At 39.4% G+C, this 24,537-nt stretch overlaps 1 protein-coding gene across 4 annotated transcripts in view; it reads left to right on the top strand.

Annotated features, from left to right (window-relative positions):
• The first annotated feature begins 7,328 nt into the window (after positions 1-7,328).
• Positions 7,329-24,537, top strand: part of LOC117213629 (paired box protein Pax-6) — a 49,329-nt gene continuing 32,120 nt past the window's right edge. For 2 of the 4 annotated variants that reach the window (XM_033459124.1, XM_033459127.1), the window contains exons 1-2: positions 7,331-8,034; positions 16,634-16,940. In XM_033459124.1, coding sequence (XP_033315015.1) covers positions 16,928-16,940 — 13 coding nt within the window. In that variant the 5' untranslated portion in view covers positions 7,331-8,034; positions 16,634-16,927. Of the gene's footprint in view, positions 8,035-16,633; positions 16,941-24,537 lie in introns of all 4 variants that reach the window. The other 2 variants (XM_033459125.1, XM_033459126.1) reach the window with 2 other exon arrangements.

A 24,537-nucleotide genomic window follows, 5' to 3' on the forward strand; every position in this document is an offset into this window, starting at 1 on the left:
ACGAGGAACAGGTAGTAGGAACGTTTCACAGGTAAAACGCGAAACGGGAACGGGACGGGATAGAAATCACGGGGAAACGACTTTTAATTACGGGACAGAGGGGAGGCGCGTACGCCGCGGCGAAAGAACGAGAAAAAACGAGAAGGGAGCGGCATGGATCAGAGGCACCACGAATGTTTTCAATTACATTTGCAGCACTCCCCAGCATCGGTGTCTGATTACACCGAGATGTCGGGAGGCTCGTTTGCCGCGAAATGCACTTGCCGTTTCGATGCCGCGCCTTGTGTTCCCGTCCTCGCTAAATCTGCCTATGTGTGTAAGAGCGGATTCACCTAACCCAATACATGCTAGTAGACCAAGCATTGCTTATTCGAATTTTTAATCGTCGGAATATTTATCTTTCTTTCGAGTGATATCAGGTAAACAAAATTAATGTTCTAAATCTATTCTTTATGTATCAACGAGTTTAGTGCCTGATCAGATTGTAGTTCTGAACTTACCATTAAACATCAAGATGCTAGGTAAACGATATAAATTAACCAAATAATATGGAGTACGAAAGAAAAATAATCTTAAGGAATCGGTTTAAAAAAGTTTTGTAATTTTATAGCTTAAAAATATACCGTGTAATACAAACTATAGTATACTACATATAACATGTTATATGTAATAAGTGATGATATTTATACGAAAAGTGCAAAATTTGATTATCCGATTGACCTGTAACTATTTATACGTTTTTATATTGTGCCAATAATTGAGATTACAGTATAGAAAGGCGAATCATCTGATTATCTTCTCTCTCTCATTCGAAATGTCCTCGACAGTTACTATCGATTCCCTTCTCGAAACTCGTCTTTCGGTAATCTGATACATTTTTTTGATCTCCGAGTGGGCCCACTTTTAGCCCTCTATGTAACCACTGAGAGATTAGGCGAAATATTTATATACTATGTTTCTTTCGGACGAAGTTACTGTGGGTCAAGGCTCTCAAAATACAATGTGCTCTGTATTTTCTTAAGAAATTTATCTTATCTTATATGTTGCTATCTGATCCATTCGATCGAGGTACAAAAAAGGCGCAAAGTTTATTCTTTGCAGTCTTTTCGCCGATATCTGTAATCGTATGACATGGATGCATGCAAAAATATTCACTAAAGAACAGGCAAAGCCACCATATATTCAGCTACCCGTGACACCGAGAACTTCCGGTGTCCTCACCGGAAGTACATGCAGCGAACCACGATCCAGCCACTGGATCATATTTCTCGTAGGATTTGCCACGTTGTTATGTCGAATTCACATGCCGTGAGATTAGCCTAATAATTAGGAAATGAGGCTGCCATTTAAAGCAGGCGGTTCTCGTAGAAAACGGATGTTGGGAAATATTTTTTCCGGGGATCCATTGCACGGTCTCGCTGTCATGAATGAAAACTTGACTCTCGGCGGGTATCAGCATTTCCGACTAGGTGAATTTCATATTCCACGGGTATTATTTGAACGATTAACGCGAATGGAAAAGCTCGTTGCCAGTCCCAGCCCTCGTATTGTTGGCAGCATTTTCAACCGAAGCATTTACAATTCTCTCTTTATTGCCTTTCGGCTTATCCGGATTGCGTCGGGCCGCGAGCGAGCCGCGTTTCATTCTAATAATAACCATTAAGTTAACGAACTGCAACGCGGCTGTTTGAACACCGCTGGACACAGGGATTAACGTACCATTAATAAGATTATCCGCGTAAACAATAGATTGTCCATTTCCGACCTCCGGCCATCCGATTTCGCCGGATATATAATGTGAGCCACGGGACTCGCGGTTTATTGAAAAACTCGATACACAGCCGCCAGAGATTTGCAAATGTGACAATTCGTATGCCAATATGGTGAAGATACGGTGTGGCGTTCACGACGAACTATGGCCTATAAAAGAAGGAGATTAGAAATTATTTGCTAGATATGATTAGATCATATTTTTCCCATTTTTTAGATTGATGTCGTACGATCAAGATTATTAGGTGGAAATATTTAAAGATGAACTACTGTATAGTGATTTATGATTTTTATTTTGTAGAAAAGTAAAAGTAACATGTATGTAATCTGATAGAACGTTATCTTAAATGTTTTTCACATTCCACCAAATAGTTTCTCATACAAAATATGTAAAAATATATGTAAAAATCGGTATCTTAAAAAATTACTCTTTAATAATTATTAATTGCCAATTTATAGTACACGTCGTTCAGCTTTTCAAAGTATTCTAAACTTCGCAAAAATGCAGAGAAGGAATAATTACATCTATGAAAAACTCCTCTACCAAAGAGATAATGAATAGTGGTGAACAGAAGTAAACGCAATAATTGAGAAGCGTTACAGACAACTGACCCATGGAACATCGATTTGGCACACTTTTGAGATAAACTTTCAGTCAGAAGTCAAGTGGAATTTCCGCAGCTAAACTATCCGATACGGCCGATGTTTGACATACACGTTTCACGAGCATCAGTCGATGTCCCAATGGTACGTGTCGTCGTCGTTTGCAACAGGAACGCATGGCTCCCGTCGATTTCAACTTTAACTTGATAAATCCAATTGTACGCGCTGGATAAGCTGAACGGTACACGAGGGGCGTGACGAAAGAGCCGCGTCGAAATTCTGACAACGATATGACTGTCCCACGTTTCACGGAAGCCACCTAATCCTACCGATACAAATGCTATTGATCTCTGTTCCATTATATAGTTCGATTTGAACGAAGATTTGCGTCTTTGATAGAAAATTTATCGAGAAAGAAGGAAGGATATCAAGGGATCAAGCGATTTCCTCGTTATTACTGAAACGTACTTTAATATTAAGACTACATTTTTTTATATTTTCAAAAACTAAATTGTCTTCCATATTGACAATGTGACACATAAAGATTCAGCCAAACTTAAATGATACTTACATGAACAACATCTATCAGTGAGTCGAGCACCGCTCGATATTAACAAAACCAAAATATAAGAATAGAATTTTGTTATACGGATTATACCGGTCATTTTTCACCCACTTAACCAATTTTCCAACGAAACCCACTTTTGTAGCCAACCAGTGCGGGTAATGGCCATTTAGCATTCTTAAAGATTCAGGACCCAAACCTATAGGATAAAGCTTAGAAGCTCACAACCTGTTGACAGAAATCCTTCGAATCAAATGGTAAATACTTTGCTTAAGATGGGTATTTCGTTAAAAAGGCAAACTGCATTTTCAAAGACCCCGGATAATATTTCTGGGAAACAAATTAACTGTACGAGAAGAGGCAAAAAAAAATGAAAGAAGATGATTATGGGGTTCTTTGTATCTGTGTTGATATAGGGACGGTTACAAACAATTCAGAGGAAGAAGTACAAGCGGAAGTATCGTTTGAATCGTCTGATCCATGCTTGTATTCGCGGAGCATTTTAATCGGGAGCCACGCGTAAAGAGGGTGCTCAGTTGTGGGATCAACGACCGAAATAAATGAGAAGTGTCACTCAAGCGTCGAGACATAATTATATACATAGGTATCTATCCGCTACCCATCTACCCGTTCTACTTTAATCTAGTTACATATCTGGTAATCGTCCATCTTCCTCTCTTTTCCTCTTCTCCTCTCTCTTTTCGTACTCTGTTTCCTCCTTTCATCTGAGAAGACTGTCTATGTACGTAATCGAGTCAGATACGATTTGATCAGTGAAATGATACGAGAATTTTGCTTGCAAGCAGATTTTTCCGCTTGCATAATTTTATTGTTGAAAGTTTCTGGGAAAATATTTCTCTATGCTAAGGAAGTCGCGAAATAGTTTCCCGAAACGTATCGTTAATAACTGTTGTTGATAATCTATGGATGTGATCGAAGGATTAGTATCGAATAATTCAAAGGTAGTTTATTTATTCCCTTTTTAGTTCTGCAATTACAATTTATTTATTTTTTTTATATATAAGATTAATTTCAATTCTAAGCTTAATTCTAATTTATATTTTGTTACATTTTCCAGGTTCTTATTCTGTCCAACGAGTCCAATTGATAAGAGATAAGCATAACTGATTACACGATGTTCCAACAATTGTTTCATAATTATTATATAATGAATTATAATCTTTACAATATTTAAACTCAGTTGCTAAGAGGTAACTATCTACTTCAAGTAAAATACCAAAATTGAAAATTGATCCTAGTTTTCTTTAGAATCTGATCACGTGATCTCATTTGCCTCTTCTAACACATTGGATTTCTCATTGAACAGAGAGTATAAACGTCACATCCTAGTCTATTTTTTGAACTCTTCGGTCCCTTTTTTCCCGCAGTAGCCTCTGAACGAAACACTTTCAACCGGATGTCTCGGAGGACAGGACATAGTGTGACGGAACTTTCGTTGAATGGCCCGTGCACACGTCGATGCTCCGGCCTGATCGATTCCCGTGCCCCGGCACCAATTACCCACGGATCGGTGATTAATTGCACACTCGGTCGAGTACACGTATTAAGTAGCGTCGCTAGTGAGATCGGCCGTCCTTGGCGGTGTATCTTCGGTGTTCTTCCCTCGGAAAGTTCGGCCGGTGTATGACCACTCACGTGTAGGCAAAATCGGCCGAGTGCAGGTTGCTGGCTTTTTAGCTAAACTCCGACTGTTTAAGGAAAAAACATGAGACGATGTCGCGGCCGTATATCGTGCTGCTCTTTAGCACGTGAAAGAAAGGTTCGTACTAACGAAGTGGAAACGGCTTGTTGCGAATACATTGTTCTTGTGTCGTTCTAGAAGCTGCTGTAAGATTGTCGCTTTCTTTCCTTGCTAAATTTTTATTTTCGTAACGATATATACAATGGTGTGTAAGATTTTCTGGCTAGATAGATTTCTCACTTTATACGTACATATTTCAAGAACAATGTCTGGAAGAATGTTAACTAATATTGGGACGACAATAATAATAATTTAAATAGTATTGGATATAAGAAAATAGTACGATAAATAAAGTATTGTTACATAGACATATGATATAAATTAAAGTTTCTTAAAATATATCTTTTTGAATATAAAGTGAAAAATCTGTCTACCCAAAGTCTTGCATACCACTATAGTAGTTACCTATGTACATAGTACATATGTATTTTCATTTTGTCATTAAATTTTACTACAATATTATTCCGTGGTTATCAGATAATAAAAATAACAGTATACGCATAATACAATATATCTCATTATATTGTCCTTTCTGTATAATTAGAATACTTTAATATCTATCATCCGACGAACGCAGAGAGAAGCATGGTCATGCTCGAAACGTAAACAATTATAAATATTCAATTAGATCAACAGACTAACGAAGATGGAGAAGGTGACACGAAAAAATGCTGTTCATTATAAACAATAATTAATATTAAATCGGCCATTCATCCGGCATTGAATAACGTCGAAACGAGAAACGATGATTGGTAGGAAAAATCGGGACACGCACGAGAATGCATCTCTCGCGCTCGAAAATAATTAACGACCATAGGAGTCGTTTGTTTTTTCTTTTTTTCTTTTCATGCGTCGAGTACGTCGCCGAATGGAAGGAACAATCGTTGGAGATTTATATCCGAAATGCATGTGCGACACTCTGTCGTGATCCATTATACTTGGTATGGGTGTTAACACGTTGCTTGTCATTGGTAACGATTCTCTCTCTTGCTTCTTTTTCTTTTCTTTTGTCCTTTTTTTTGCGAAGTACACGCTCTCGAATTAACGCCTCAACCGTCGCGTCGGACGAGAATTAAACGCACAGGTAATTGGACCGTAATTGGAGTCACCTGTTCTAGGGCAAAACGATGTCGACTTCGCGATACGATCGAACGTGTCCGAACAATTATTTCGCGTGTATGCTGCCTTCTTGTGACACGATCTGAAGTTCACGTCTTATGTAATTAAGTATATACAATGTGGATGATACAGTAAGTACTTACATAGGTTAGGCGATTTATACAAAATATCAGTAGTACAGAATAATTATTGTCATACAGAGAAACTGTTTGAGATAAAAGAAAGCAGTGCAATGTACGTACGTAGGAAATTAAAATGTTTCTCTTTGATGGACGAATCTTTGGTATACGTATGCGTAAAATACACATATTGATGGTACAATAGGTTAACTGTAACGCAGTATTCCACGAAGTAGGAAATTAGAGGAAGGTAGGAAACTTGCGAGTACAAGCATGTGTGCATAGGTGGCAGTCGAAGACTGACATTGTTCAGTCTCGCATACTTCCGAATGACACCAGTTCCAGTTTAAGAAACTTCCTCGCGTTGTCTTTACGTTAAAAAACTCTAGTCCACATGTGCTCGTGCAATGTATAAAAGAAACAATGTGTAACGAATATTTGTGAAAAGCGGTGTACATAAAGAATAATGTTTGTCTATGTTGGAAGACGGGGTAAACAGTACAAGACGGTTATACAGACAGGAAAATGTATGGCAGGAAAGAGACACGAGAAAAAAAAGAAGGGTGGAGGAAAAGGAGCAATAAAGTAGCAAATTGCGACACACGTTCATACGAGAATCTCGTTCACGCATCCTCACGTCCGTGCGCGCACACAACTCACACATATGCACACATACCTGTATAGGACTAACATGTAAACGACGCACAAACACACGCGCATACGTACGGATCGTCGACTTACCTCTCGGCGCAGAAATTCGGGCGGCTAGCTGAAGGCAGAGAGAAAAGAGGCAGGAGGATGACGACGGCCGCGACGGCGTTGCGTGCAAGAGTGGCGTCGCGACGCCGGGCGTCGACGTGCGTCGCGCACGCCGCGCGGTGCTGCGCCGCCAAACAGACAATGGCGTCCTGTGGCGCGGTCCAACGACAAAGGGCGCCACCTCCACGAAGCGCCGCCCATTTCCAACATCCTCGTCGTTGAAAGCGGCTGTGTGGCACGAATACTGGCTGGTGAAGGCTCGAGAACGTTGCGACGTCGCACGATGTTGCTTGTTCGATTTCCCCCACTGTAACGGCATCGGTGCAAACGGGGAATGTCGGATGTACGAGAAAACGAGACACGACCACGCCAGCGTGTCGCTAGCTCCACCCATAGACACGCTCAGGCGAAACGGGACGCTGGTCGGTCTCGCAGCCACCTCGGCTTCGGCGACTTTGCCCGGCAGCGCAGGAACCTCGTCGGGCTAGCTGAGCCTGCTGTTAGAAAGAGAAACGAAGAAGGAAAGAGAAGACAGCCCGATAGAGAGGGAGATCGTACGGTTGGGAGTGTGTTGAGCGTGAGGGGTGGGGGTGCCGAAATCGTGCGGCAGGGATCTTCGCATGAAGGAAGGCAGACTCTGATGGTCAATCGGGCGCCGCGCACCGCAGCAGTGACGCGTCACTGCACCCCTGTTTTCGAGTTGCACGTGTTTCTTTCCTCTTCACCGACGCTCACGTTCAATTGTCCTCTTCTAGTTTTCCTTGGTCAGCTTGCCGCGATAACGACCGATAAACACAGTATACGAGACTCGCCCGCCCGAAAATACCGAAATAGTCGTTGCCGATGGTAGAGAGCAACGTTGTTCTCGCGACGCGGTCATTCTATCACGTTCCGTCGAACCTCGTCTCCGATCGCAGACCACGGGTCTCGTTCGTGTTTCTGTGAACGACGAATCGTTCATCGTCATTGTCGTCGTCGTTGTCGTTCCGTGGTTGTCGATTTTCCCTGTGCCGATTTGCAACACAGGAGGCAATCTTCGTTTTAGATCGATTCGCAGCTAAGCTGCAGTGGTGAATTCCGTTACGAGCATTTCGCGCCACTTCCGTTTTAAACTGTGCAATTCTCAGTGATCAGTGAGACCGTTTCCAAGAAGATCTACGATACGTACAGCGAGATTCGTCTGTTTTCGAAGTCGTGGCGAATCGAGCCGCTCGAATAGTTCCGCTGGTCGAGCTGCGTTCAAAAAGTGTTGTGAACATCCCGCGGAGACACGTAGCTGCGGATTGTGCTTTTAGCTGGTGACTGGATCCGGCCTGACCACGGCCATTCTCGACACGGTACGTTTATTAGTTTTAATCGTTCGATAAATTTCGATGTGTCAGTCGTGAATGTAAATTTTCATAGAGATGATTATACGTTATTGGAAGACACAGGTTAGAACGCGCGAAGTTACAGTGCATATGCATATGCATAATTAAGCCGTGGTATGATTTCCTATCTCTTTTATGTAAATTTCATGTATTTCCTAATATTTAAGAATGTAAAAGTAGGTTTGCCTGGCGTTAATTATCAAGCACTTATAACGGCTGATCCTAAAGCAAGTTACATTTACAACTGCTTTTGCGTCTTCTTCAATTTAACTGGAAATAGGCGCGAAATTTAAAAATTCACGTATGGTATGAAACTTGTCGGTTATCAGGATCCGGCGGTCAATGATATCTTGTAAGAATTTCCTCTTCTGTAAACATTATCACATAGAAATTGAATGATATGGCATTCTTTTGCTATTTTATAGTGAAAAGTTATAAAACGTTATTTATTTCGCAAAATTACATCTTTAAAGTTTTGTATCGGTGATTGCCGACGGATTCGTTACTAGGTTGTCAAATAGTTGATTGTGAAAGTATTTCAGTTGCAAGGAAGGAAAATAGCGTTAATAATATTGTATATCTAAAAAATACAAAGTGCTTTTACTTTTCTACCACATTTTTTCATATTTTTATTAAATTCAAGTAGCACTGATTTCCTCTCATATTATCTTTATGATAAATTTCTTTATAACAAAGCTTTTCGTTAAACCATTTACATTAATACAATCTTGCGATCATCACTATAAAAGTTGTTTTATATTTTATGCGTTTCTAAAAGCAACAGAGCCAAATATTTTTATATACAGAAGTCATTCGTTAACGTTGTGCAACTTTTTCTTATCAATTTACCGTCAATTACAAGCTCGCTAATTATTCACTATATCCTGCGATATATTTTCTACAAAAAAACATAGATGAAACGTAAGCTAATAATTTACGAAAATACCAAACAGTCGATCCGAGTTTGTAAAACGAAGTGCATTTCCGTGAGCAGTAAATCCTTCAAGTAAAGTGCTTTGCAACTGCTATAGCCGCAAGTGATACTATACCTTATTTTACGCCTTGAGCCAATGAAACTGATTGCTCGTTCCGAATCGTCAGTGGACTAAATTTTTTCGCGTAGATTCGCCCATGAGAAACTGTAATAAACCAGAATAGACGTAATAACTTGAAATGCCGACGGCATAACGCTTAGCCACAAATTGCGCGAGCCACAATAGCGCTGTTAACACTCCTGTAGCTTATTGTGATCGCGGAAAAAACGCTGTCAATTGAAAGTGAATTGCATCGGGTTTATACCGTTCGAGGGATTAAATAATGCAGCCGCTACGCTTTGTTATTTGCCGGCGAAAATTTGCCGAGCATCCAAATTACCTTTTTCACGTGAAATCGAGGAAATTAAGGTTATCCGCTGTGATTCGTTGAAATTAAGATAAACGAGGCGGGACACTATAAAGTTCTTCACCAAAGTCGTTGTTGAAAAACTACAATTTTTTTTTATGTTACAACATTGATAAGAAGCTTGGTTAAATGTCTGAAGTAGCAAAGAATTAAAGATTAAATATGATACTTTCTAATTATAATGAATTCTAGATTATGTGGTAGAAGTCTGTACGTAATAAATGTATAGATGAATTTGAAACGATGTTACATGTCAAATAAGTAAAGCACATCTACTCTGATTGTTATTGATAAAGTGATTTAGATAAGATAAATTGAAGAATTTGCCGACTATATCAAGTATCAAAATGAAGTCTAGTAATTATCAAAGAATAAACCTTCGTCGTATTACGAATAGCAAACGACCGTTTCATATCTTGAAAATGGATCTTCCTTCGTTTCGCGAGAGATATCTTTCGAAGAACAACACGCTGTTAAATCAATTGTAGAACGACGGAACGACGATGGCAGGTTGGAATTTCCGTACGGCGCCGTTTCGCGTTGATTGAGCTTCCGCCGTTGATATTTTCATCTCATTATACTTTCAAAATTTCGGAACCGCGTGCGCGAACGTGCTAGTATATTTCGAACGAATAAAACAAATTTTCCCTTTATGAATAATTTATGCCATCGTCGACGGAATTAGGGATCGCGGGCCACGATGGCGCGCAGACACGGCGAACACCTGTCCGCCTTTATTATTTTTACACGAACGCCGACTCGTCTGCGAGCGAGCTGCAGAGGTGGGGAAAAAAGAAACATCGCGCGCGCTCATTGAAAGTGATACAATCTCGGAAAATAACAGATGTCCCCTCGTTGCTTTCGAGTGCTCGACAAAGAAACGCTTTCGTCTACCTCTGAGATTTCACGTAAAGCCCTTTGTTGTACTTGAACCGCTCCAGGCTGAAGAGACAACCGGCCTGTCGCAGGAAATTTACCGATCCAAATCATTTACTAATTCTATGCACCTTTCTTCTCTTTACAAATTGTGGCTACTAACGGCTTAGCGTGTAGAAAAAATCAAAGGAACCTAACCGCAATCTAATTTTTAAATATGACTCATCAACATATATACAAAGTTATATTAGGATATACAGGATATACAAAGTTTAGTTTTCAGATTGGGGAAGCCGTAAATGAAAATCGTATTGAGAGAAAACAAATTTTTAGTTTCTTTCTGAAACTCACGATGTTCTACAACAAAATTCCTATAATATTTTTGATCATCATCATCTTCACTAATAACCACATTTGCGCTGAAGCGGCATTGAAAATTAGTAACAGAAAAGAAAAGAAAGTATACAATATATTGGATTTTATAATTTGCCTAATACATATCGTGAAAATCACCATGAGAAATCAGCACGCGTATAATGACAGTTTAGTTTTTATCTTCTTATAATTTGCAATGCGTTGAAGGTCTTTAGCACGGTCTATTATGCGCGTGGGAAGTGTTGTTTTGCGTGCCATCAGTGCATCGTCTCGAAGTTATCGTTCATTCCGCCTAACGAGATGCAACCTGTCGGAGAGATGTGATGTTCAGTACCGCACGAAGTTAGCCGTGGGTCGTATGCTTCTAACGAGAGTAGTTGCGGCTCGTTTTCTCGCTTTCCTTCGCATTCCGCGTCCGACGGTCCTCGAACAGAGGCATCGTAATTTCATGTTTATTTACTGTGCGTCCTGAACCGAAAATTGTCAGGCATTAGGTTAATGTACAAAAATTCTCTTTGCATTTAACGATCTCTCGTTAACGAGGCCACAAAATCGCGAAATATTTTTCACCGGAAGTCGTTTTCGCCGAAAGGAAAAGCGTGCGCCCACCTGTATTTAATTGTAAATCGAGCGTCGAGGATGTCGTTACGCGTTGGACCCGTCGCTTTGAAACTTGTTTTTTCGTCCCGTTGCGAGAAAGCGACGAAACCTTACCCCGTGGTAATTTTTCGCGTAAAGTGTCTCAGACTGACTGGCTAACGAAACGAAGTAATTTAATGTGTCGCAGACTCTTCTAAACACGCGACGTAGGAGACCCAAGAAACCGAGTACATAATTAATAAATTTTGTGCAGATTTAATTTCTGTGAGAATTTAAACACGCTTATACTTAACACACTATACCGGGTGCATTCTGGCTCACCGAATAATACATTTATGTAGGTATGTATCTCTGTGTCGATTAATTTCTTCCTTTTTTTTTTTTTTTTAACTGAACATATATTAACGAATTCGTTATTAATATATTTAATTTCAATTATCTGCGATTTAAAATCATGAGATAATACAGGAATAGAGGAGAGTCAACGATATATTACTCTTAATTCGTGGATTTTGGATTGGTGGTTTCTGCTGAACAAAGTTTCAATAGCAGGAGCAATGAACGCGATAAATAGTACCGTATTACGTTTCATAATCTGATAGTCGCGCTGGGTATTTGAAGTAAATGTGGTGTTTAGCGCGATACAATGCGTTGTAACCTATAATCAGTCGATGTCGGTGTACAGCTTGCACATTTTGATCGAGCCGGATCGTCGTCTATAACCGTCCAGTGACCCCCTTCGTCGTGACGTTCCCGCGATGCAGATGAAAGGAGCTAATGATCTACGAAGCGGACCGAAAACCATAATTAACACTTATCGTAACCGCGACGTGATTAACCGTGATGAACGAAAGCGACGGTGGAATACGCGTAGGTGTGCGTCCGCGTCGCACGTTGTAAACTCGCCTTCGGACGAGCTGTCCCGATCGCCAAAGAGCATATTACCGACGATGTAAACACTGTGCTGACCGCAACCATCTCGGCTGTGCAAGAGTTAAATTACACGGTCGATAGTAAAAGCTCTTCTTGCTTTCAGCGGAACAAACGATTTCGTGCGTCAACACACGCTGATCACGTTTGAACTGTGCATCATGCGACGTTTTGTTAGCGTTGTAAATGGGCTAGAATGTAATTCTGCAGATCTGGTTTCGCGATATACTTAGTTTTCTACTAGGGCTGCTTTAATAGCTATGTATATGATCAGAGGATGCTAGTTTATCTTGACAAAGAATTTCTTTTTTATCCACAGAAAAAGGTATCTGTTTCTTTTAGTCTTTTGATTTTTTTGTGTAGTTCGTATAGGATGTGTTATATCATTATATATGTACATTAATTTAGGCGATTATTTGTTGCTATTAGTTTAGTAGAACATTCTAAATGAATAAAAGTAATATAAGTGTTATAAGATATGCATGATTTTCTTAATCAAAGTGATCATTCTAATCTAGATTCTTCATATGATAAAACAGCAGTTATGTAAAGCAAAAATGGTTTGTAGAATGTAGTGACATCTAGTAACGACATTTGATGTTTTCTCATATCGCAGCGAGTGTCTCTTACAAACACATACATAAACACGATGATGATGGGAATGAGAATCTCAAATAAACAATTAGAATCTAACAATCAGAAATAATGTTCACATAGCAACTGACATTGTAACGAGTAAAATTTTTTTCGTACGCAAAATACAACGCGTCGCGTGTGTTTTTGATCCGCTTTTCGATCGCAATTTCGAAACAACGGTAGAGAGCGACGAACGATAAATTTATGCGCGGCGTAATCAAGCTTGGAAAAATGGAAAAATTTACCGTCGACACCGCGATGTTTATTATTCACCACAGCGTTATTTATTTTCTGGTACACTTTGAAATTTGCTTTCGGCGAACCAGTTTTGACGGTGCCAATATTTGTCCCGTTTCGCGCGCGTGCGATAATCCCCTGAATTATGTTCTTTGAAGCGGCCGCTGTTTTGTATGCGTGGAAGGGCACGTGAAAGAGCGTGCAGAAGTACAGAGATCAAATCGAGTTCTCGTGATTTACCGTTGGCTTATGAAATCGCTCGCAACAATATCGGCCGGTTATTTTTGATAGTCGGCTCGATGTGTTTCATGCGGAAACATTGATCTGCCTTTACGCGAAACCCCGGCCCGTCGCCCGGCGAAATTTGACTTTTTTTCTCTTCGAATGTTTCACACGTGTGCTTTTAATGTATCGCGATTATCAATCCGACAGATTTACGACCAGACATTTTTGTTGCGTTTCCTGAATACTGTGGATTTTTTAGTTTATAAATCTGATACGATTTACTGGAGGAAGGGTAGGTGGTGTTTATGTCGATTTTGGCTTAGGTTAACAAATTTGTGAGATTAAAAGAAATGCAAATTTGTTAAAATTATTTTCGCATATTTCATTCATCTTTCTTCAACAGGAATGCTTCGAGTAATTTGTTTATTGATAGCCAATTATTATCAATCCTTAACGAACGAATTTAATAATATACGAGTTCACGAAATACCTGCGGCAATTTTTTTTTGTATTAGATCTTCAGGTCAGAAATGAAAATTCTACAATTCATTAGTATACAATACAATAGTATCGTCATTATTACAACCTCTTACGTTAGATACACTCTATACAACAATGAATGTACGAATGAAGGTACATAAAAGTAAACGTATATTTCTCCTGATTGTCAATATCTCTAGTTCATTAACTTCCTTCTGTTAAGGTATCTTTCCTTTCTTAATGATCGTTGACACAATTGTCAAACACGGTACTCTCACCCTTCCGAGGCCTTGAAATCGCACAATACACAGCAATCATCTTCTACTTAATCAGTACGCAACATCCTGGTTTTAATTAATTTATGCCAACGGAAAGTCTCGTCGACAGAAGTGTCAGAAATTCCACCGGCGTTTTGTAATAACCAACATTTCACGTTCGTCCGCTTGGCTAACAACGCCATTGTTGGAGAAACATCGCGAGGTTAAGAAATTATTTCAGCTTTTCACTGGATGTCGACACGAGTTCGCGCGTCCGTGTTCACATTCAAACTAAGCATCTCAACGGATCGGACTATTTAAAGTGTAAGAGTGTGAACGGTCCGAGGAAATACGCTTCTTTGCCTGTTTCTGCACTCGGCGACGGTAAATTGCGAATGCTCGTTTAAAATCAGGCTTTTACTGGCGTAAAAGAGAAGAAAAAGAAGTCTGTTCAAACGTTAACGTTCTCCATCCGCGTTTAATCCATCGGGGGCCACTTGACACGTAATTCTTGTGTTTCCAACGGTCCGCTTAACCGTCAGCTTCGAGTCGAAATTAAGCTTTAACGAAAGTCGTCAGTAGGAAACGCGAGACATTCGTCGACTCGTGCTGCCACGGTGTGAGCCTCCGTGAAAGCGAAATTTAAGCGAAACACGGTTCGCAGCGTTTGCTTTTTCCCTATTGAAAATATAGGAGAAGTCATGAAGCGGGATATTACTCGAGATTTGAAAAGAACTATTCTGTATCGAGTTAATTTTATGGCGAGTTTTGAAGAAGAAATGTTTTCTTGTTGAAATCAGCAAAATTTCATTCGACAAATTTGTTAGAAAAGAAGTTAATCATAAATGTAACAGCTACAAGGAGAAATATACATTTCCTGTTTTTTAGGGAAAGAATTTTAAAATTCTATACATACGTTGTCAATCAATCCCATGTTGTCAAGATTCTCTATTTATTGGATGTTTGAACTTCAACTTAACACGACTTCAACTTATTAGCTTTTATTTACTTTTAAAAAATTAATCTATACTAAAATTATAGTATATTATAAAGTATATAATTATATAGCATATTACAATCCTTTGATCACAAAGTATCATTAAAATTAGAAAATGGACAAAAATATACTTATAATGCTTTTCCCCGTGAACTTTGTATGATAAGGAGTTAATTTTGTAGTATTTCAAATTTGAATATATACATATTTTTTAACTATATACTTATATATATGAATGGCAAAAAACATTGTACGCTATAACGAAGTTGGTTTGCTTTATTTAGAACAAAAAGTGAAACAAGAAACATGTATGAAAAGCAGCGTGCTCACGTTGGAGTAGAATCTCGAAGGCGGAAGCATGTGCTTCGTTTAGTATGAATAAACACCAGGTTGTTTCTGTGAAACGCCGGCGTGCAAGCTCTCGCTTGTAAATCTTATGCATTAGCCTTCTATGTCCTTGTGACTTCCTGTTGTCGTTGATGTTATAAGATCGCGGCGCGATCGCTATTTTTCTTATTTTCCACGTAATTTTTGCCATTTTTAGTAGTTCCTGCATAGAGTGCCTCTTTATTACAAATTCTCATTAACAACGCGTAAATATACATAGAGTAAAAATGCTTTCAGTATTCGATGGAAGTTTATGAAAGTAAAGTAGATAAAATATGGTATAGTGTTAGCTATACCGCTGACACAATAGTGTCGAATTTTATTTTCGAATGCTTTTTCTCGATCACGTTGTAAATTTCAATGTCAGATAACCGTATTCAACAATTTTTTGTGTTATTGATTTGTACTATCGAATAAACTAATATTCGATAATAGTCTTGCTTCTGATACTACGTTATCGTCGATCGAAGTTAATCTGTTTTTCATTCAGCGTGGTTTGCATATATATCCGATTTTCCTGTTCTCTTTGCCAAAATTTGAAATATTATTCTTTAAATGACTTTCGTGCGTCTTTCGCGTACGTAATTGTCTACATTTTGGTAACATAATCGTAAATGACCCTCCAGTTAGATAGTATGTAATATGAATTTCATAAATAGAACTAGAAGTGCAGGACATTTTTGTAAAATAATGTATTGTAACCACTCAACGCACAACTGCTACGATAAAACTCATTCATACTTTTATTTATACGTTTCGTTATGCGTATTTTATCTAAAGCGTTGCATGAACGATATTGCATCGCACGATATCTTATCCAAAGATACAAGAGATTCTTGAATAAATTTTACATACAAATTCTCAATCACATTTTCAAATATTAAACAAAAATGTAACAAAATCTGTGAAAATCTAGCGCCTTAAGGAAAACACACACACACACACACACGATATATAAATCTCATCCAAAGTGTCGCATGACCTATTGCTGTGTAGAGTATCTGCCTCAGAAACTCTAAAGGCTTAAATAACTCTTATACAAAACTTCTTAATCACGATGTAAATGTCTCTTCTTTCAAATATTACTGTCAACGATTCTCAAACGTTTATCCGCGACCAATTAATCAATGGTAGACGTAAGAAATCGTTGATTTCTCCCTTTCAGCACTGTGTTAGCGTGGCCGGAGGTGGCGGCGGTGGCGGAGGCGGCGGCGGAGGAGGCGGTGGAGGCGGTGGAACGGTCGGCGGCGGTCGGCTGAACCTGCACCTTCGTCCTTGCGGAGGCGGCGGTGGCGGTGGCGGCATCGCCGGAAGTGACAGCGCTTCGGATTACCCGCCAAGTGCTACGGCAGCGCGGAGCAGGGAAGCGGCGGCGGCGGCGCTGCACGCGGCAAGAACCCTGTTGGGCGCGGGGGTGGCTAACCCTTGCTCGCCCACCCCCGAACCGCCCTTCTGGAAGATGCCACACAAAGGTTGGTCAAACGAGCTTGTTTATTTACGCGGCTAAAAACACCACGACCCGAAAGTTCTCGGGCTTTTGTTAACTTTTTTTTGCCTGATATTTTTTATCATCTTTTTTTATGCGGGGTTGTGTTCCTTTGTATTGTGGGCAGAATTAGGGAAATGTAAACCTGGTATTCATTTATTGTATTGATATGTAATATGATCAATTGTTATTATATGTGTATGTATACTACACATTGTATAATATTATATATGATTATTGATTTGCCGATTATATTTTTTTGAAGTATGGGCAAAATTAAGGAGATCGATCTATTATGTATCTAGCGTCGATTGATTATTGAATTTTATGGTTTATAAGTTGAGTTAGCTTTGGATGCTGTGTTTTTCGTTTTGTCATTTTGCGTGTGAGCGGTGAATTAAGCGTCAGCGATGGACTGTTAATTCTTTGTCTTGCAAGATTTTTGGTTATTATATTAATTAGAGTCTAGAGTCAGTCATTTGAAAGCGCGTAATTTATTAAATTAAAATTAAAACTCAATACAACTGTTTTTGACATTTAAAATATAATTCCTATCGCGTGGGCTGGTCGATGTTATAAGACAAGTAGTTAAGGTCAATCGTAAAGCATACATATTGCTTTTACTGTGGTATAACAATTTTTAATGCGTAACCGTTCCAAAACAAATTTTAATTACGAAAGTTTTACAAATGCACTATTGTCATTTTATACACGTCTATTTATAAATATTACAAAACTCATTCACCACAGATAGAATTACCGTTGCGCAACATCCCGGCGCCAAAGTGTTCGATTGTAATCTGTGCTTCGATGAATTGAGAGTTTAGCTTTTTCTTCTCTTTATTTGGTTTTCCTTACAAGCTATGTTAATCAAGCTTTCACGTATTTCAAAGCAATTTTTTATTTTTACCACATTATTATTTTCTTCTTTACCAACATGACGTTTTATTGACATATTATTTAGTAACAACAATAAAATTCCATAGAAAAAAGGGTAACGAACGTCTCTCAAACCTGTTAAGAAGACAAGTTCTTCTTCGTGCAGGAATAAGAAAAAGAGTGGAAATCACGAGACTCAGAAAACTGAAAGGTGGCCGATTATCTGTCATTCAGATGCGGTATCTGGACGATCCGGCTCTTGTATCTCGTTGACTGTGCTAATAGAAGGCCGTTACAATGCGGTCGAGCGTCGGTCGCCTTTCGTATTGTCAGCGATCGTTAGCGTCAACTTTGTACCGTGTACCGTGAAACCCGAGACACGGGGATATTTTATTTCCTTTTCTTCTTTTTTATCGATACACAGTCGGGTTGAACGATGGTCGTATCTTCGGGATGGATTTCGAGTTGTCTCCAACCGGGACGCGAGGGCCCGGTTCCTTGAATCAGTTCTGAGCCTCGCTCTGATACAAAATGCCGACGAACACGAGCTCTTCTCTGGATGTTTCGATCTACTTGACCACCTAGATAGGTCCCCTTATTTTTATACCAGATTTCTGAATTCTTGCTATGAACAAGACTCTTGATGATAAAATGCATACGATTTAATATTTCAATTAACTTATGGAATAGTTGAGTCTGTATAATTAGATGGATGTTTGTGTATTTGAGTTATGTTGCAAATTGTTATGCAATTGAAAATGGGATACCCGGTTGTGTAAAAATATGTCATAAGAAAAAATCAATATTGTCAATGAAGTTAATTTAATATTCATTAGGTGCCAGTAATTCTGATGTTAGTCCAATCGTAACTTATCAAAAATGTATTGTTTATTCCAACTAATTTCTTTGTACAACTCCAACCGTACTCGCTACAATAAATATTCTAAACTGTCGCTAATTCTGAATACTTAACACTAAAACTATCGTTAGTAAACACGAAGTTATTCTACCAAAACCAGTGAAAATGACTGGTCTTTAAAAAATACGTAATAGTAGAATATTTTTATATTTATAGACCTGTTCCTTTTTTACAGAAGGAATTCCATGTTATGTCGTACATTTTTGGTATTATTAATCCATCATTAACACATTTATAAAATTGTAGAACCAGTTGTTTTGACTGGTATGGTATTCCTAGTGTTAGCATCTAGCGATCTAGCGATCGATCCGGAATTTTCCTGATATCTGATATCATCATATTGAATGATACGCGGTAAAAATTTAAAAAACATGTGGGAAGTTGTACAAAACGAGGAAACTGGTTAATTGGGGTTCGATAAACAAAAAGCAGGACCCTTTTACACTTTGACAGGTACCAGTCATTTTGACTGGTATTGGTATAAGTAGCCTTGATACAAAATTATTTTAAGTTTGAATACATAAAAAACAAAATAAAATTCATTTTATTACTCTTTCAGTTATCGTTGCGAAAGTCATTACATCATTGTGGAAGAAAAGATATAACACGAAGTAGGAATTTTAAAATAAAATTGTAAAACCAATCAATTTGACTTATGTGGTAGTTTTTAGTGTTAAGAAATCCTCGATCCTCAAGCATTCCTGCAACCGCAAAGCTTTACCATATATTATTTTACTTTAATGCAACATGGAGTACCCTAATTAACAGTGTATCCTTTCTAAACGCGTCTCAATTTACATCTTGTTACCTTTCCGCTAACGGTTGGCCGATGTTTCTGGGTGGGCCCGTAGGATCACATAGGTGGTTCGGATCGCACCGCAGCCTTCGGGGCGAAATTTGTGACCTTCGCAATGAGTTATACGAAGGGGTGCGCAAATACGTGTACGCTTATGGGCTTAGGTGGGGCTCGCGGTTACCCCCGGGGTTAGCCGGTAACCCGACACGCCTTTCCTTGGCTTCTGTCGGGCCAACAGCCCCTTCAACGGAGAACTCGACGCTCGAAGGGTGGCGCCTTTTACCTAAAAAGCTTCTGCCGATTCGGTGCTAGCCGACTTTCCCCTCCTATCCGACTACAACACTCGGCACAATCGGGGTGTATTGCTTCGGGTCAGGCTGGGTCAGGCGTTGGCTTTAATAACCGGAGCGCCTACACCGCCAATTTGTCTCTCCTTTGTGAACGTTCGTTTCGCGTTCTGTCTGTGTGCGTGCTCCTCTCCTCTGTTTGCTACAAATCGGTGCACGACGTTGGTCAGATTAATTCGTGCGTTCTTCAGGGCGCGAATCGTTTTCCATTGTATTGATTTTTGACGCGATTTTTAGTTCTGATTCCATATCTTGCTTGATATTTTTTTAATTTAAAATACGATCGTGTATTTAATTGAAGTTTAATTGCTATGTATTTTCTGTTTACAAATGTCGACGAAAATGCGCAAGCATACTTTCAATTACAATCTACATGTATATTTAATGTTCAATTTTTGTATTATCGATAACTTACATTTCTTTCCTCGATTAGGTTTTCTTAAATATTCATGTTATCCTTACACTACTTCCACCTTTTTCAGTGATTAAAAATACTTAATATGACATATACTACCCTCTTATGATTTTATACAAACTATCAAAAAGAAAAACCGCAGGACTAAAAAATCAACTTGCCATACTCAACCTAGCTAAAATAAATCTTATAAAAACCCCGCCCCCAAAATTGTAGCTTTTTCTACAAGCAAACAACAGTTTTTCCACCACCCCGAAACCTAGAACCACGCATCAATCTGGTAAATTCCCTTCAGTTTCAGTCCGTTAAAATTGATTCGCGCGGCAGGTCTCAGGTCAGGCCGTTTGTACCAGGGGCGTGTATGTTTATCCGAAGTTTGGTCGGATCGTATTACGTTCGACGATCATAATACCCGAGTTCGAGCACAGAAGAGTTCTCTCCCCTTCGGGTGGTGGTGTGAGCACCATTCGAGCATCGGAGAGAGTCGCGAGAGGAGACCTACAACTACAATACCCTTGCGGCACGAGCTTGCGCGGACGCATACACATACGAACATGCACACAACCACCGTCCTTTCTTGTACGATTTTCTATCGTCTCCTCTTCGTTCTTTGGCTCGGTGTTTCCCCTTCATCTATCTCTCCTTGCTTCCATAAAAGCAGCCCCCGTAGCTATTGGAATCAAACGGCCGATTCACGAGAGCACTTTATTTCGTGCTAGGTTACAAGATTTGTTAATGGTTATGGGCGCTCGTGTGCCGGTCGGCTCGCGTGCCAGCCGAAGCTGTGGAGATTACCTGCGCTGGCTTTTCGAGGGGCAATAAATGTCGAGGGCGCGGGATTATCCATGCCCAGGCAATAGGATATCGCTCGTAATGCATCTCCAGATTTCCTGTTAGTTTCATAATTTATGCTACAGCCCCATTGATGGAACAGTTTTCCTTCCGGGTCTTTGGTCAGTTCTCCTATTGTGCGAAGAATCGACTGGTTTACCCTTTATAAGTGGAATAATCATAACCTTTACCCTTTATAAGTGGAAAATATCATAAAATGTCGGTCTGAGTAAATTAGGAACTAAGTAATTTCCATAAGTAAGTTAGAGGGGATCAGTATAACAATATAGTAATTAAGTAGAATAGCATAGTGTTGGACCCGTCGAAGTCCAAGAAATGGAATGGATGTGTAAAAGTTGCGTACTAACAATACGAAATGACGATTTGAATATTTGGATAATTGAATATTTGAATGTTTGGAAATTTAAGAATTTGAAATTGACGTAAATGCATCGTCAATAAACGTAAATAAAGTAACATATTCGAGTATGTATCCTTATTTTAGAAAATTCGAATGATTGAAAAGTTAGTTGAAGAGAAAAGAAATTGGGTAATTGTTACATTATATAGACAGACTGTACTGCATACTTGTTTTGTTATTTTCTGATGTCGGATAATGGTGAGTCGAAGAAATTGAGTTTCGAGTTGAGACGACTGAGAGAACAATTTTTGAGAAGAACAATTCTGCAACGTTGTTGGTTCTGAAGCTGTATTGTAACGAGTAACAATCAAGTTTGTCTTGTGTGGTTCTTCATTAGTAGAACAATTATACGTAAAATCATTTTGAATAACCCCCCTATCATACAAACTCCGTATTTAATGTTAATTTTGTAATATTAAATACGTAATTTGAAAGATATATTTCGGATTAAATATTTAATATTTATTATTCAATAATTTTTGCATACATATATTTAGCAACGTATAATCTTCGTATTTACAGATTCAATATTTAAATCAACCAATTGATGAACAAAATATCCATTAGCATTATACATAGATAATTAAAAGTGGTGAGAAAAACGGAACCCTTTAACGCCTCTCAAACTATATAACAACTTGGCAAGAGCAAAATCGAAAAGAAAAGCAAAGGGAAAGGACAACTAAAGGGAAAACAGAGGTACGTCAGCGACTTTAAATTACCCGACGCGCATTTAAATACCAATTACATTACCAGCGACTTCGCAATTATAATTAAGGAACGCGCGAGTGTAATCACCCGACTACTAACTTCGATGCCATGTCGGCGGGCGGGGGCGCGCGTTTCCGTGGTTTCTGTTGGTGGTGAAAACCGACGAAGATCCGATGCCTCGCGGCTTTAATAATAAGACGCGTGGTAATGAGTATACGCCGTTAGGATGGCGTTGCTTTCGCTAATTCAACGCTGCTTCTTAATACTGGCCCTTAATGAATTCGTCAGAGGAGGAACCTCGAGCGAGATGGAGTACGTTTTAAGCCCATTAGAGTAAGGAGGACAGGTAGAGCATCTCTCTCTGCCCGCGATTCAACTCATTACAGTATGTATGCTTCGCACGCCATCTTTGATGTCGCGGTAGGACGCGCTCAGATGAAACTCTTGCTTCCTCGTGGCGTGGATTTAGCCCGAATAACGCTTCCAGCAAGTTGTCAGAGCGAGCCCTCTCTTCTCTTCGTTTCTCTCCTCTCGCGCTTTCAATCCTTCATCCTGACAACGTGATAATAACGTTTAACGAGTGTTACCTCTCTTTTGGACTAAATAAAACGCATCATACCGCCGGTTTTCTCGCGCTACTTATTCTCCTCTTCCGTCATTGACGCCAGTGGCATGCATGAATGAAAAGAAAATATGTATTTCCAGCGGAACGTGCGCGCACGCGGGATATTCTTCGCGCTTAATGGGATTACCGCTTGTTACGTCTTTGAACGTTATTAAGCCACGGAAGGGCGATTCTCTCGGGGCAACAGCACGTTTTTCTAGCACGGTGCATGAATGCGATGGAAAAAGGGGGAAATTCTGTTATCTGATCTTGAAGGTTTCGTTGACGCGGAAACTTGTTAATCGTATAGGAATTCTGCCATGGTGGGTAGACGAGGTTTGCTATTCAAGTTTCTTATTTGCGTAGAAAGCCTCCCAGCTGAAAAAGCACTAGTTTTGGAACTGAGATATAAAAGTTTGTGTAAATGTTTAACTAAAAATATTTATATGCGGCTAAAGGATTGTGCTAAATGAAATTCGTTTGTAGTTCTTCAAAATTTATTTGAATTTCTTGCGCTATTTCTAGTACTAAATAAACTCTATGAAACTTTACCTGCTGTGTTCTTATGTAAAAGTATTTAATTCGAACAATGTAATACCGCTAACTTGAACATTAACTTTTAGAATGCATAAGATATACGTGTGTATATATATAACTGTGTGGGTATATCATTAAAACATTTTCAGCTTAAAATGCTACATTGACGACGGTTATATCAACAACACTCGGATTGCAATATCGAACGTAATAAAACGAAACCTGACAAGAACAAGAGTCTTCCAATTCATTAAACGAACGGAGCATCTCGGAGTGCTCGATAACTTTTTCTAGAGATTGGTCGCCGGCTCGAAGAGTTTACATGATTTTAACGAGAATGGCGGCACTTCATGTCGGAAATATCGCCGTGTCGAACTCTCTGTGCGGTCTACGACATGGAACGAACCGGTCATGAAAACTCTTAACGTTCGAAAGGATGCCACTCGAAAACGCACTGGCTAATTACGCGCGTAATATTATTGCGTTCCATTAAACAAGCATCCTGACGTAAAGTTCCCGTCATCGTTGGGAATTGAAGTGGCGTATTAACCGGTTCGCTGGCCTGTTTTGTTTCTATTATGGGATAACGATCAATCGTGTTTCTTTCCAGCCATTTGCTGCTTACTTTCCCGTTTCTCACGGAGTAATATATCGTTTAGTATCGCATTGTTTACGAGTGTGCATATATACATTCGCCGCTGTTAACCCGCTGGAAATTTGCTAATTCGCCATAGTCTCTCTCTGCAGCGTTAGCGAACATTATTAGATGCGAAACGGAGTTACACGACACGACGGTTTACAAGCTATCGTTAGTCTCGCGTTAGTCTCACAAATAAAGAATGTCGTAAGTGGAACGTAGATATCGTTGAAGCACTCGCAAATGCATGGTAGAGAGATAACGCCTTCTGTATGCCACTGATTATTACTTGCCCTGCGTTCTAGCCCGTACACGGGCGCACTAGTAAAATGTGAATTGCGTGTACTCTCTATAACGCGACTATTTTTTGGATACAGCTCGTTTTTAGCAGGAGAATTTATAGTTTGGGTAAAGGAGCTAACGAGATGAGGTATGTTTGCCATTGGGGTATGATTTAATTATTAGTCATTTATGTTGGTTAGCTAA

The sequence above is a fragment of the Bombus bifarius genome, unplaced genomic scaffold, assembly GCF_011952205.1.
Source record: "Bombus bifarius isolate JDL3187 unplaced genomic scaffold, Bbif_JDL3187 scf7180000009125, whole genome shotgun sequence".
NCBI lineage: Eukaryota > Metazoa > Arthropoda > Insecta > Hymenoptera > Apidae > Bombus > Bombus bifarius.